The sequence below is a fragment of the Haliotis cracherodii genome, unplaced genomic scaffold (genome assembly GCF_022045235.1).
Source record: "Haliotis cracherodii isolate W230 unplaced genomic scaffold, xgHalCrac1.p SCAF_6, whole genome shotgun sequence".
Lineage (NCBI taxonomy): Eukaryota > Metazoa > Mollusca > Gastropoda > Lepetellida > Haliotidae > Haliotis > Haliotis cracherodii.
The window spans coordinates 37,909,885-37,925,799 of record NW_027266319.1 but is presented as its reverse complement, the minus strand read 5'-3'; the positions used below and the strand labels follow the sequence as shown (position 1 = coordinate 37,925,799).

The following is a 15,915-nucleotide window of genomic DNA, read 5'->3' as shown; positions in this document are numbered from 1 at the left end:
ACTTCATTACAAAAATTAAAAATTAGATTTTTTCGTTATGGGGAACAAAAATTATTCTCAAGTAGAAAAGTTTAAAAGCTTAGACTTTGCTATTTAAATCTGTACTTAAAAGATGAATCATAAACAGACTAAAAATTTATATGCTTATAGTCACTGGCAAAAAATAAAAATATTTTCACTTTTCTTGAATATTTTAAGTTTTCAGTTCTAACCATACAGAGAGTTTATCAAGTCTTTATCAAAAAGTGCAAATCTTTCATAATCACCCAAGATGCTGAGATCATTAATCTCATAACATTACACGGACAGTTACAACACTCTGAATAAGCACTATTACCAGACACTCAAGCACTAGAGCTGGGTGTGTAAGCCATACAATGACTGTAATGCAAATAAAGAAATAGACCACTACAAGTACAGATTTCTGCTCAAACATTTTGGTTTCCTACATATATACGGTATAGAAGACATGAACCCCTGTCTCCTCCCCAGGAAGTGGACAACTACCGTTCTTACACCAGATTCTCATTCCACAAAGCGATGTTAGCGCTGAGACAATGGTAAGTCTGTAATTGGGGATACATTTGTCATAATGCTAAGATCACTTTTTGAAACAAGATCCTGGTCCCCGAAAAAGCAGTTGTATAAAGGGTACCTGGTAGGATTATCTTTTGGAAAATAATCCAACAATTTTCTTTGAACAAATACATTCAAAGCTATCTTCAAAAACATGCATGGGTGGGGGCAGGGGTAGGGGTGGGGATGAGGGTAGGGGTGCTGTGGGGTGGGGGTGATGTCTTGGGGATGGGTTTAGGGGTGATGTTTTGGTGGTGGTGCAAGATTCAAGTGAAGGTCGTAAATTAAAGAATTTTAGAGAAAGCCATTTTGATATTAAAATATTAATATACGTGCTAAGATTATAGACGCTATTTGCTTGTTATTTACATAAAGCTAATATACAGGAATTTGATATTTGCAAGCACTGATATATAAACATATCAGGGAGATCACTTGTGAAAAATCAGTTTGACTAGGCTGCAGTTGTAAATATGTGATACAAGCCAACACATCTCTGTTGTGTAATACTAAAAGTATTCCGAACATGCAGAGAAAACAAGAAGTTATTAACTGTACAAAGATCATTCCAAGAATGCAGCGAACATTTCTGACAGGCAAACAAATGTTTGTGGTTCACTCTTAGGCATATTCTTTCAGGATTATTCAAAAGTGGGTCATTTGTGACATGGCCTCAAGTAATGCTTGCTGTACAAACTGTAAGGCCTAGTATTTTTTATTACTTGTTTTACAAAACTATTTGCCTAAAGTTCAATGTAGGTGGTCAAAAAAACTCCAGATTAGCACTGCTACTGCTAATGAATGAAAAAAAAGAAAGCTTTAACGTGTCAAGATTCAGAAAGAAAACTGGCAATTTTTTGGAGTGTTAGAATAAAGATATTTACGCCATTTATTATGAACAGAGATGACAAAATCTCATATTTTTTCATTCGACCTAGTAGTAAAACAGAATCCGCCAAACTGTATGTGTCAAAAGTCATTTTATTTTTATTCTAATTCCAGGGTTTTTTGACGGCCAGTCTCATAAACCAACCCGAAAAACTATTAGGCCTAAGAAAAATATCAAACTTCATTTTCATAAGCATCAAACAATATTAATTGTGTACAGTTTATGTCTGTCGTTGAAATTAACTGCCCGTCAAAAGAACGTTTTCACTTGAAAATTTGAATTGACAAATATATTACAAACGTTATCAAAATGTTATTAGGCTGAAAACAGTTGCCGAAACACTGCAAACGTATGGTGCACAACACAACGATACCCGTATCAAATACATCACCTTTGAATAACCATTTCTTGTTTGTTTTGTTTGGGTGTATAGTTTCTTTCGCCTGGCAGTTTACTTTCAGGAATTAGGATCATAATACAATTGTGCATTTGTCATTGTCATGGGTCTATATACAACCAGGATGGAATGTATTTTTGAAGCAAAAGTATTACACTTTCAGAATAGTATCGAGCAAATGCATTCATTTTCACAACGATATCAAGCAACGGCATACATTTTCACATTTTTCAAACTTGAAAAAATATTTTGCAACCTTGCAGGATATTAAGGTCACCATGACCTACTGCATATCGATGGTCCACATGTCATCAACTGCTACCATGGACCTGTCATTTACAAACAGGGAGGGCTGGAGACTTGTCACCCATAAACAAGATGACATTTTGGTGGGACCCTCCCTGCTTGTATATCGTTTTCATGACCCACCCTTTGAATGTAAAAAATGCCAAAGTAGTTTGTTATAAAAAAAACCCTCAATATTTTTCAGATGGAAATAATGTCAATTTATCCACGAGCCACTATAATGACATTATCTCTTTTTGTCCTGTCAGTCGTGCATTTCTTACCCCTCCTGACGAACTGCACCACTCCTCCACCCCCCAGTCATGTTTTTGTTACCGCTACTGACAACCTAAATCACACACCACTTCCTTACCGTAACACATAATATCATTCCTATGTATAGAGTATTAAGCTTATTTTTTCAAAAACCTTACAGCATGTTATGTTGTTTAAAATGATCAGACAATTATTCTGAACACACAAGTTAATTTTTTTCATCTTTTCAGTTCCGTTTTTTTAAAATTGTCATAGTTATTCACGTTTGTACATTTACAGAGAACTTCGCTTATACTCTCACAATGCCATCTTAGCTCAGACCAGACCAAAATAATTACTTGTCATACGCATCCACATATCTCTTTTAGCCTTTTTAACAAAAAAGGATAAAAAAACCATGCTAGCAAGTAATAATTGTTCAGTAACCTTTCATGTTTAAATTTACCGTTAATTGACATTTTGACATTCTCTTCCACTTTGTTCACTCATCGGAAAAAAGTCCTGCAATTTTCATTAAGAAAAAATATTATCTCTGAAAAGATTTTGCACAAGTAAATACAGTAATACACAAACTTTAGTCACAGATTTTTTTATATTAAAACAAGCAAATTTTAGTTATTGCATTTTCCCCATCTTGCCTTATTTTGAAGATGTAACTAAAAAAAACATGTAATTAAATTGATCTGGCCTTATCACAATATTAAATATTTTTTTAATTATTAGCTTAAAGCACTCCAAAAAGTACTATTAATTGAGGAACCTGCTCAGACCTGTTCTTGGGTGAATCCAAGCATGCATATTAAACTATTTTCTACACCCTATAATATGAAACCTCGGCTACGAAAGACAAAACATTGTTATAAAGTTAACATACATCTACTAATTATATGGCTTATATTTTATATATGAAATTGGATTAAAAATGCCACATATACAGATTGTCTTTGAATATTCATATATCATATCAACCATTAGGAGTATAACATCTTGATAATATACCCTCCCGTTGATGTTGTGATAATATGTATTTACATGTATCTACAGATGCTCAGTTCTGTATGTGACCAATTTGTCGAATTATGTTGCATGTCTTTGGTTTGGATGCTATAAATATTCATGTTCAAACAAAACCATATGAATATTCATAATTCCAAACAATGATTATACACTCTCATGAATATTCATATATTCAAATAAAGGCATATAAATATTCATGTCGAAAAGACTGACTATGACATCACAAATGCCTGATGAATATTCAAATATTGTTCAGATAAAAGTATTTGATGAACCTTCATGAATATTGATATTGTGAATATGCAAATATGCTTGAATCTTGTTCAGCCAATCAGGAGGTGAGGTTGGACATGATTGTCGCAAGGTTTGATGGTGTTCATGAGATGAGAATGATGATATCAACTGGCTGCAGCATTAGTGTGAAACATTCCATCACAATAAACACTGTTCTGTTTTCTTCAGCCATCCCAAAGAACAGTTAATCACAGCTGAAAAGACAAAAGAAAAGAAAATATTCAGAAGAATTGTCACAGCAATGTCTCTGAAGATAATAAATAATGTTAAACAATTTATATAGCAGTTCACTTACTCCTCTATACTGAAAAGTGGCCAATCCATTATCATAAGCAGATAGATATAGTGTATATTTACAAGAAGTGCCATTTTACTGAGATCCCTCAACTCTCTCGACTCTACTTCTCTGGAGGTCTCCTTACAGACTGGTTTCTGTTAGTATTTGCATTGCATCACCTTTATATTGGGTAGCTATAAGTTGATATTTCAGTCTATTCAAATGAATATGTTTATCCAATAAGTGTAAGTTTGTTTAAACACAGCTTTTCAGTAAAATGACAGTGGGGTCATGAGGATGTTACTTCACTTTACACCTGGTACCATGGAGATTAAAACTGGACCTTCTGTGTGCTAAACAAGTGCTGGACCACAAGTGCTGGACCACAAGGCACAAGAGTACATACAACAGTGATGTGACAAACCAACCCACAGCCCACTTGCACAAAACCATCTTAGCGTTAAGCCTATGTTAAAGTATATGAGTTACGATCATCTTAGCGCTAAGATCGCCTTGTGCAAGTGGGCGATGGGAAGTAGGTGCACACTCAATGGGAATCAAGGAACAAAAACTTTAAACAAGACAGGGACAGGAAACAGAAAATTAACACAAAACAAACCACCCCTTTTATATCAGGAAGAAAACAGAGAACTACATCACATAATGTAACCAATAGAGCCTTTCACAACTGATTCTCGTATTTCCCATTCTCAATCTGCCTAACCTTTAGTAATTATCTAAATACCAAGTTTCTCGTCACCCGTTCATTTACTGAAATTTGCTAGGGGGTAGATCGACGGTGTAATTTTTTTCTGCGCTTGATATTCAAAAACAATTTCCCCAAAATACTGAATCCGCTAGAGGGGGGTGCGCATTATACATGGGTGCACACTATACTCAAGAAAATATGGTAAATGATTATACAATAACACTGATGTATGTTTGTATATACTTGTGATCAGTAATTGGGTGAGGATGGTATCTTTATAAACACCTGTTGCCCTCTGTCCTGGATAAATGTGGACAACAGTTCCATAGATTTAGAATATTATTCCTTGAGTGTGAGATAACCACAAAGTAAACACACCATTTGAAGAAACGTTTTCCCGAAAGGATGATCATGATTATCACAGCCTTGTTGCATCAGCTAAAGGCGCTCTCTGAAAAACATAACATTTGTCATCTTAGGACTCCAAACTGAGATCTTAATCAGCATATATCTAGCTACGTTGGCACGTCTTCCATTATGCTTGGAACCATGCAACTCTGTGTTGAGTAAAATACTGAGGTTCCTACTTGGTTTGCAACTTTTTTTTCAAAACAAAAGTTTTGTGGTAAAAATATAAATTCTTTCCAAAAATACTTTTGTTTCATTTGTTTTTTAAACATTTTTGTGATCTGATTAAAGTATGACTGCATTTGTAAAATAACAATATACAGCAAAAGAAATGGCTGCTTTGATTGATGCAGTGCTTCTTAGATTGTGCCAAGAGTTACTTCCCTTTCCATGTCTATCTTCTCTGGATATCTCGTTACTGAAATTTGCTACCAGATTTCATGGCAAAATTTGTGAAACCAAGCAAAAAAAAAGAAGCAATGCTTAAGGTGTATATCATGGCTTTCAATAACATTCTAATTACAAAACACAAAGGCTCAAGGATTCAACCAAATATTTGTTTCATTCCAAATAGCAGCTAACCACAAGTCTGAAATATCTTTTAAGGATGTCTGATGGCTTGTTTATATGCATGCTCAAAAGCATTTGTCATCAATTGCTAAGGACCAAAATAGACAGACAATAGTGTGGTCCTTAGCAAATCTTGAGTAGTATGTTTAACTGTCATGTTTCATTTACAACCTCATCATACTAATATTATCTTGAGTTCCAAATTATAAAATGAGAGTCAAGTGATTACCGCTTTATGCTGCATCCGCAATTTGTAGCAATTTATTGCCATAAAAGGAAAGTAACACCGTAAAAAATATGGCAAATTTGATCAAATAATAGATTCATTGCATTTCAAAGTTGGATATTGTTTATGACAAAATGAATACAAGCAGCACACACAGTGTCTGTGATGATGATGACATCATGCTATTACATCAGTATGTCATACTGCAGCAGTGGTTAATTTTGAGAAAAAATAAATACAATAAATGAAATTTATTTCAAGGTGGTTAAAAGGTGATCACCTCGTGCTGTGAGATGAAGCTAACAGACATATAAAATACCTCAATTTCTACAGACCAGTTGACATCCTTATATATACACTACTACTACTATCCTTGGGGGCAGATATCGTCCTGCCTCTAGTGTACTGGCCACATTGGGAAAAGTAACAAAAATCAACAAAGGTAGAAAAACATAAGGCCACAACAAACAAAGAGCCTGACCACGAGATCCATTAAGTCACCTCTGACGACAATATAAGTTACAAGGGGCCTAATCTAGGGACCAATTCAATTGGGTCTATTCATGAATATGATGTATAGTTCAGTGTTGTCAGGGACAATAGCCATCAGATGCCTTTTTTAAGAGAAATTGTCACCTTAGATGCAGAATGAAACGTTTGTTGTGGCCTTTGTGAGTATGGAGTATTCAACATAAGGTGCTGTGTGGAATGTGAATCATCATGCAGATATCGCTGCCATCTCCACTGACCTTACCATCGAGTCCAGCTGATAGTTCTCCATGTCGGTGGAATTGCCATTCTGGTAGTCTGCTATTTCTTCAACTGCCTTCGTTGTGGTACTGGCGCGGCCATTCTTTATATTCTGGAACAGTTGCACATCAGTTACTCTTGGGGAGCTCATGATACTGACTAAAGCCACTCCGGAAGGTGAGGAGGTGTTGTATGAGTGAGTTGGTGAGTTGGAGGGGGTTACGGTGAGATGGTAGGGACATGGTGAGACGAATGGTGTCATTGTGAGATAGATGGGGACATGGTGAGATGGTAGGGTCATGGTGAGATAGATGGGGACATGGTGAGATGGATGGTGTCATGGTGAGATGGATGAGGTCACAGTTAGATGGATGGGGACATGGTGAGATGGATGAGGGTACAGTGAGATGGATGGAGTCACATTGAGATGGATGGGGCCATGGTGGGATGGATGGGGCCATGGTGAGATGGATGGGGACATGGTGAGATGGATAAGGTCAAGGTGAGATGGATAAGGTCATGGTGAGATGGATAGGGTCATGGTGAGATGGATAAGGTTGAGGTGCGACAGCTGGTGAGAAGGATAGGGTTGCGAGAAGGATGCCTTCACAGCCGGTCACAGTGAGATGGATGGTGTCATGGTGAGATGGATGGAGTCATGGTGAGATGGATGAGGTCACAGTTAGATGGATGGGGACATGGTGAGATGGATGAGGTCACAGTTAGATGGATGGGGACATGGTGAGATGGATGAGGGTACTGTGAGATGGATGGAGTCACATTGAGATGGATGGGGTCATGGTGAGATGGATGGGGTTGCATGAGACAGATAAGTTTGAGGTGTGACAGCTGGTGACATCGGTGGATGTGGGTGTGGATGAGGATTTGGGGAAATTGGATCAGGGTTCAGCAGGAGATGGAATGAGGGATGGGTAAGCTCCCAATTACCCTGTTTATTGCCTTACCCCATTGGATGGAAGTGCTTTCCTCTGCGAACTGAGGACAGCGTCATGGACGGTGACAAACACCTGCTCCTTGTCGTTGGTCTTGAAGAACCCTGTCTTCTCAAGCATCTCACGGACGTCCACTGTAACACACAGACACACTCAGTATGGCAGCAGGAGACAAAAATGATCTTAAAATTATATTTCGGACTTGGTATCCCATCAGACAGGGACTTGAGGGCAGTGCCACATACATGGACAAAGCAAAATAAATCCCCATTACATAAATAATATTGACTTCCTTGTGTAAACATATGAGTAAACAATTTCAAAAACTTAATAGTATAACAACACACTGGGAAGCCAAAAAAACAGATACAAATTAAAAGTCAAATGAAACAGCATTTTAAGCAGAAAAATCTTGAAACAAATTCTACTCATTTGTTTAAAATACCCAAGGGAGTAAAACATAATCAATAGCCAATGTGAATGACAACTTGTGAGTGTATACTCAATGGCTAAAACATTATCTGGAACCCTGGTGAGTTCTCACCTTTACAATGTGCCAGTAGCACCGATACATGGACATCCCTCAGTTCATTGATCACCTGAAACAATAAAGTTCACACTTGACATACCAGACAAAATTGTTCAGCGATGATCTAAAACAGATCTTACCTGACAGCAAGTTTGAACAACAAATTGTTAAAATGGTAAGTATTTGTTACATATTCAATCATGAGAGTCAATTCTAACAAGCCTGTAAGACTGTGAAGTGTTGTCCCAATTTCGTGGAGAGCAATGACCCAAGTTTCGTGATATAAACTGTTATATAATGGATAGTGTTATCAATGCGATAAACCAGTCTGATTAGCTTGTATCACAATCTCATAAATATCCTTTCACCGAGCAGGAAATACTTTTAATTCCCATACATCAATACAACGTCTGCTTAATCACTACATTTATTGACTAACGCTTCCACTAAGTTAAGATATTGTTTTCCCTTTGTGGGGTGTTTCTGTAGACAACCATGGCTACAAAGAATTTGGCACTAAATGGGCGATTCACTCAAACATTGTTTTCATACACAGTCTCCAAAGTTACTTCGAGTGAAAATACATCTCAAACATAAATTACTTTGGAAAAGACATTATATAGAAAAAAATACCCCACTTGCATTTGTATGGTTTGATATGATAAACCTTGAAATTGAATATCAAAGTGATGCATAAACGTAAAAAAATTGGACACCAACATAAAAAAGTACTCGAAAACTGAAGTTCAATAATGGCGTGTGACAACCTCATAAGAGACATCCGTCGGAGCCACATTTCAGCGAACACGATGTATTTTGTATCTACTTTGGTAATTCACCTTTACTTTTTACCCCTGTAACCCCCGATTATTTCAGCGACATACAAAAATGACGTCTATAAAAAAATTAGTAATCGTTACTAAGGATTGACCTCATGCTCCCTTACCAAAACGTCAGAAGGTGTCCGGTATCTTGCTTTCTGGCCATATAGGAAGATATACCTACTTTACTGTCCATTTGAAATAGCGCACATACAAATTCTACACACGTCAGAATCAAATGTTGAGATGTGTTTGTGTGCATTGTTTCCAACGCGTATTTGATGGACAAGGCTGGGAACCCATGACAGCATAAATCATTTTATTGTGTCTAAAACTTAATGTTCCCATATTCATTTCCATCAGTATATATATTTAACTACAAAATCAATCACAGCTAAAATCTCCATACGTGTGTGGTAACCGTAACATGTCAATACATCGTTTCCCAGTCACTGCAGCACCACCTACCTGTCCTAGAACCTTTACACCAACCGAGTCCACATAGCTCATTGTGGAACAGTCAATGATCACTGTGTGGACTTCCGAGCCTCTCAGTGGAATTGTACTGATGTTTTCTGATGAAATCCGCAAATGAACATCTGTAGAATTGTTGGTCGTTTCCTGCAAATATCACATTTGTGAAATATAGACATCCCAGACATTCTGACACAACCAAGGGACACAACTCTGCATGCAAGTTAAAACAGTCTTCATTCCATGCCCTTCAATACTGTAATATTCAGCAACTGCACATTGTCTTTTTTTTGAGTGAGTGAGTGAGGGAGTTGGGCTTTAAACCCGCTTTTAACAATATTCCAGTTATATCATGGCGTGTTAGCTTAATGTGGGAGGAAAGCCTGGAGTGATGCAGGTCTCAGATGTTTACCACTTCGGTGAAACCCACGAGCACGGGTATGAAATCACTGTTGTCATTGTGGAGTTCTGCAAAGTATTTTCCTATGTATTTGGATTATGTATAATTGACATACAGTATGTAGTTTTGATATCAATTTACGTGAATGTAGAAACAAGTTATCCTTTAAAAGGCCTTCATTGTATTGCATTTAGTTACAATTAGTTTGTCCATCTTTGAGAGGTGTTTTGATAAGGTAAACACGTTCACCTTTCACCTAAGTGCACTGTTTCCCTTAATCATCCCCGAAGCAATAGTAAAGGCTGTGTGACAACTAGTTATGTTTTCTCTTATTTTTAACAAACATTCTGTTGGTATATTATTTTCAAAAGGTTAAACTAATGCAATTGCAACACAAACAGTTTTATCTTTGATATGAAACACATTAACACATGAATTATATCTACTCACATTGAGAGAGTTTGTTAAAACATTTGATGATGCTTGTTGAAAACAAAACATGTAAAACAATACCAATTCCAATTGCATGCTTTGGGCAGAACAATTACCTGCCCATTGCGTGAAATGAGCAAGCTCGTTGCCCATATTGTGAAATATTTGAAGAATTATTTTACATTCACATCTATTGTCCATTGCATGCAATCTGCAGATAATTGTTTGCACGTTGCGGGCATTGGGCAAGCTGTATTGCCCACTGCATGCAATGAGCAGATAATTGTTTGCACGTTGCGTGCATCGGGCAAGCTGAATTTCTCATTGCACGCATTGGGCAAACGGCCTGCACAGATAGGGTGTAACATATACAGATGGTGCCACTGCTGGCTTACCTTGACAATCTGTGCCTGTGAGCTACCTTCCTTCTTCTGGAGTTTCATGGCTTTCTTGATCATCTTCTTGAGAGCTTTGGGATCGGCTGCCAGCTTGTATATAGTCTGTTTGAAATGTTCTGTGTTGGCAAAGAATAGTGCAGAATCGAACCGGTAGATCTTGATTCCTGAGATTTCGCTAGCCTGGAGAGAAAATTCTGTTTTATAACTGGTTTGATAAAAAGTGGCTTTGACTTGTCATGAAAGAGATCAACAAACGAAAAGTGAAACAAGGCAACAGAGTTATTTCCCTTTGAATATCTTTGTAGTTCCAAGCAATGATGGTCCAGTAGGTTGGTTTCTGTTCATCTGGAGGCAAGAATAATAGGGTTCACTGTACTGTGAAGAAAATAGAATCCATTTTCCAGGGGGACTATGTTCTATGGTTTTGTGTCCAAGTTCTTGTGTCCATTTCCAGTCTAGACCTAGGCCAGCGATCCAGTGATTGATATTATGACCACCTGATCTATAAGTAGGTGGGGACCTATTTTAACCGGGAATCCCCTAGGGGGTATGTGGGCATCCATGAATTATTATGTTGATATTCATAATAACTTTAGATGCTAAGATTGAGGGAGTGGGATTTGAGGGACTTAAAGCAAACTTTGCCATCTTCGTTGCTACTTACAGCTTTGTAGGCCTTGATATCCCTGTAGAGATCCGTGCCTGGCACATGACCCATCAGACATGCGTACGGCCTGCAAACAATCAGAGACACAACTAGAACACTACAACACTACAACACTTCAACACTACAACACAATGCTACAACACTCAACATTCAATAACGTCACGCCGAGGACCCAGGTTCGATTCCCGACATGGGTACAATGTGTGAAGCCCATTTCTGGTGTCCCCCGCCATGATATTGCTGGAATATTGCTAAAAGCGGCGTAAAACCATACTCACTCACTCAACATGCAATACAAGCTAATATGGTGAGGTGAAATATTTGACATCGCATTTAAGATTATTAAACTGCTATAGCATGTGTGTGTGAGTGTCTACTTGTACCAATCTGGACTCATCCCAGTTTTATACTGCTAGCCCACTGAAATACCATGATGCAGTTTAAACATGGAGGCACCACTCAGACACAGTATACTGAGACCAAGCCAACAGTCCTTGTTCCATCCTCTTAATGCCAGGCAGGGTAACAACAAGTAACATCTCTTAACATCTTTTGATGTGACACAGCCAGGGGATCAAACCAGTGAGCTTCCACTCTCCGTCGTGTTTCATTGTTAGAATGTTAAAATGGAGAAGTAATAAGTGAGTGAGTGAGTGAGTTTTTCCACCACTTCGTAGCAAAATTTATGCAAGTCTTTCGAGCATGGGTTTGGGGGACAAATATAGAAATATAATAAGGGCAGACCGGTATTCGAACCCAGAATCGTAGGTTTCTGGCACGATTAAGGGACACAGATCTGCTCATGGAGTAACCAATAACCCAGTGGTATTGAACTCTACTGTGGGTGCATGTGTGTCGTTTAAGGCGCCGCAATCCACTGTGCAAAGATGCGTCCCTTAGGCATGCCAGAAACATTTAATTATGGGTTCAAATCCTGGTTCGCTCTGATTATGTTTCTAGGTTTGTCAGCACCATACCCGTGCTTGTAGTTTTTACCACAGTGGTAAACATCTGAGACCTGCATCACTTCAGGCTTTCCTCCCACATTCCATCCCACCATGATATAACTGGGATACTGTTACAAATGGCGTTAAACCCAACTCACTCACTCCGTCAACTTTACGGAAGCTGGTACTGACCTCTGAGACCTGACAATCACGGTGAGGAGAGCAAATCCCACGCCAACACCGAGACCAAGATCAACATCCAGGAGAACTGTAGCAGTCCACGTCACTAACCACACCAGCTGCAGAAGATAGAGAAACACAGAGAATCAGAGACTGAAGGCTTTGATTAGCATTACTTAGAGACGTACAAAAAACAATATGATGATGTTTAAATAAAATTTGAAATATTTTAAGTGAATTTTGCATTAAATATACTTACAAAATCTACAAGGGATATTTTCCACAATCGTTTCAGCTCCAGGAACTGCTTGAACATTCCCTTCAGAGCGACAATGATAATACCAGCGAGCACACACTGAAAATGCAGAGAAGAGAATTGAAACATTTATTTTTTATTAATTTTTACCCAGTTTTTCTTCCACATTCTAATGATTGCAGTAATTAATTTAATACTTTATCAAAATCTTTAAAATTTGGTGATATTAAATCTAAACAAGGTACAACACAACATTAGCAATTTTCAAGGTCATCATATTTTCCTGGGACATGAACATTTAATATATAAGGCAATAATATCATTGCGCTATTACAATATATGATATATGATCACATCAAATGATGATACATGACATTTGCAATTTGGGTAATATTTTCCTGGAATATTAATTTTAAAATTATGGAAATTTTTATATTTCTTGTTACAGTATACTGTACTTACGTTAGGGAGGGAGGCAAAGTATGGCCCCACCAGCAGTAGTACTATGAGAAGGAGAGCACTGGAGAACAACCCTGCCACCTGCAAAACAAAACAAACACTATGGTACATCTGGTAAGTTCTCATACCCCGTGGGGAGTCTGGGGTAGAATAGGTCCCCAGCAACCTAGGCTGGTCCACCCCATGGGGAGATGACCAGTGAAGATTCTGGTTAGAAGTGGTCTTCAGCAACTCATACTTGTCGTAAGAGGCGACTATGTTTGTTATGGGCAACTAACGAGATCAGGTGGTCAGACTCGCTGACTTGGTTGATGCATGTCATCGTATCCCAATTGTGTAGATAGATGCTCATGATGTCAACCACTGGTTTGTCTGGTCCAGACTCAATTATTTACAGACTAATGGCATATAGCTGTAATATTGCTGAGTGTGGCGTCAAACAACAAACAAACAAAAACAAAAGAACAAACAAACAAACCATGGGGATTCTTGAGTAGAATTGTTCAAAAATTCATATTGAGGTCAAATACAGGTCACAAATACAACTGTAATACAATTTTCCAGATTGACTGCAAGCAAAATCACTGACTAAAATATCCTTCTATCTTCCCGAAGCAAGAGAGTTAACTGACTTTAAAAGTCCAGTTTCCACCCTTGCCGAATTAGGCTGGAATTACTTGGCTCGATCGTAGTGCCACCAGTGGCTATTACCAGTTATGTCCCTTCTAAGCCTCTCCTATGGACCAATCAGATTCCACCTCTTATATCGTTTGCGTTTGCTTCACAAAAGAAGGTGGCGCCCAGTCAGGACGATCTGATCGATAATCAAGATCTATATTGTGATAAAATGGTTCTTACATCGCGAACTGCATCAAATCACGTGAGTACCTTGATAAAAACATGAAAAGGTTTGGAAAATATCTGCTGACAACGAGTTGGCGGTGCACATGCTTTGCAAATCCTGCAATCGACTGAAATCTGCACGACAGTTTACGAACCAGATTTCGATCTCGGTGTGCGATTTTGATTGGACTATGGACTATTGGGCTACAGAGGTGTTGATAAGCGTCGCTGGTTTTTAGAATGTCCTTTTCAAGATTCGTACGCCAGCAACAGATATTTTACGAGCGTTTCCTAAGGTTCATGGAAAGTATGTCAGAAACATTAAAATGTTGATAAATGTTGTTTTAAGTTTCTTTTTTCGGTTTATAAGTATGGAAAAACACTTTCCCTCGGTTTTGGTAGACAGAGCATGCCCTGTCTACCAAAACCTCATGAGCGTGTTTTCTCCAATACTTCATGAAAGGTAACGCTTGGTAACAAATCTCTGCCAGAACTGACCGTTAATGACACAAGGATATCACCAATTCAGCAATCTCAATATCCCTACTAACCAAGGGAGATAACTGTTGTACGTACCTGTGTGCGACCTCCGACCCCCTCCTGCACCAAGCTACGCGAGAGTGAGGCTGATGCACAGAAGGAGGAGAAGAAAGAGCTGAAGATGTTGACGATGCCGTATGCCAGCAACTCCTGGAGCAGAAATATATCATTGGATCATAACTCTCAGCATATCCTTAACTTTTTAATTATGTCAACCGAAATGTATTTTGCAACCATTATGCTGCTCAAAGGTGAAGCTGCTTGGCTGCTTGGTACTATACATTTGTCGATGTTTGTGGTGGTTCTTAGACTTTCACAAGCATCACTGATAACACATTTACATGTATATCAGTCAAAATCAGTGTACAGCAAATAGTCGGTTTTCTACTCAGTGTAAACTTTCTGAAAAACCACGAAATGAAAATAAAATGACAACAGACTTTGACATCAAATGATGCTTATAGACAGACTTCATCATTTATGTGGGGTGGTGGGGTAGCCTAGTGTTTAAAGCGTTGGCTCGTTATGCCGAGGACCCGGGTTCGTTCCCCACATGGGTACAATGTGTGAAGCCCATTTTCCGGTGTCCCCTGCGGTGATATGACTGAAATATTGCTAAAAGCGACATAAAACCATACTCATTCACTCACTCACTCACTCACTTGACTAGAACTTTCAGCTAGACAGTAAGACCAGCTTTACAGAGATTTTTTCTAGCCCAATTTAAAAGTCACGCATCTGCAATATTCCAGCAATATCATGCCGGAAGTGGGAAGACTTGTTGTACACGGTACCTGATTAGAATCGACATCATAGTCATGTTTCTTGGCTAGAATCTTTGCCATTGACACGGAGATGGCGAAGGCAACAATTCCCACGGCTACTGCATCGCTGATAACGTCAGGAAGATACTCAAACTGTTGGGCCTTGGGGGGAGGGATGCTGAAATTCACAAACTCAAATTCAAATATATTTTAATAAATACAGAGGATAAGTTGTTCATGTTTGTTTGTTGTTTAACGCCGCACTCAGCAATATTCCAGCTATATGATGGAGGTCTGTAAATCCAGTGATTAAAATCATGAGCATCGATCCATGCAATTGGGATGATATTGTTTATGTGAGTGAGTTTAATGCTGTATGGCATGTCAGCTTAATATGGGAAGTAAGACATGATGCTGGTCTTAGAAGATCTTTGCTCACAAACCAAGGTCATAATCAGGGTGAATTTGGTATTTGAACCCATGATCATAAGATCATGTCACATCAAAGGGATGCAACTCTGCACAGCATGTTGATGTTCCTTTGTGACCATGATGACTGGGCTATCTGTGTACCATAC

General features: G+C 38.3%; 1 protein-coding gene across 5 annotated transcripts in view; it reads right to left on the bottom strand.

The window, feature by feature from the left end:
* Positions 1-477: 477 nt before the first annotated feature.
* The window catches only part of LOC139445557 (prestin-like), an 85,202-nt gene continuing 69,764 nt past the window's right edge, over positions 478-15,915 (bottom strand). For 4 of the 5 annotated variants that reach the window (XM_071226703.1, XM_071226705.1, XM_071226706.1 and 1 more), the window contains exons 8-20: positions 15,368-15,515; positions 14,610-14,723; positions 13,194-13,271; positions 12,735-12,830; positions 12,488-12,594; positions 11,346-11,415; positions 10,679-10,861; positions 9,446-9,598; positions 8,172-8,226; positions 7,640-7,761; positions 6,679-6,786; positions 5,099-5,171; positions 478-3,928 (exon numbers count right to left, since the gene is read on the bottom strand). In XM_071226703.1, the coding sequence (XP_071082804.1) occupies positions 5,139-5,171; positions 6,679-6,786; positions 7,640-7,761; positions 8,172-8,226; positions 9,446-9,598; positions 10,679-10,861; positions 11,346-11,415; positions 12,488-12,594; positions 12,735-12,830; positions 13,194-13,271; positions 14,610-14,723; positions 15,368-15,515 (1,267 nt within the window). In that variant the 3' untranslated portion in view covers positions 478-3,928; positions 5,099-5,138. Of the gene's footprint in view, positions 3,929-5,098; positions 5,172-6,673; positions 6,787-7,639; positions 7,762-8,171; positions 8,227-9,445; positions 9,599-10,678; positions 10,862-11,345; positions 11,416-12,487; positions 12,595-12,734; positions 12,831-13,193; positions 13,272-14,609; positions 14,724-15,367; positions 15,516-15,915 lie in introns of all 5 variants that reach the window. The other variant, XR_011651873.1, reaches the window with a different exon arrangement.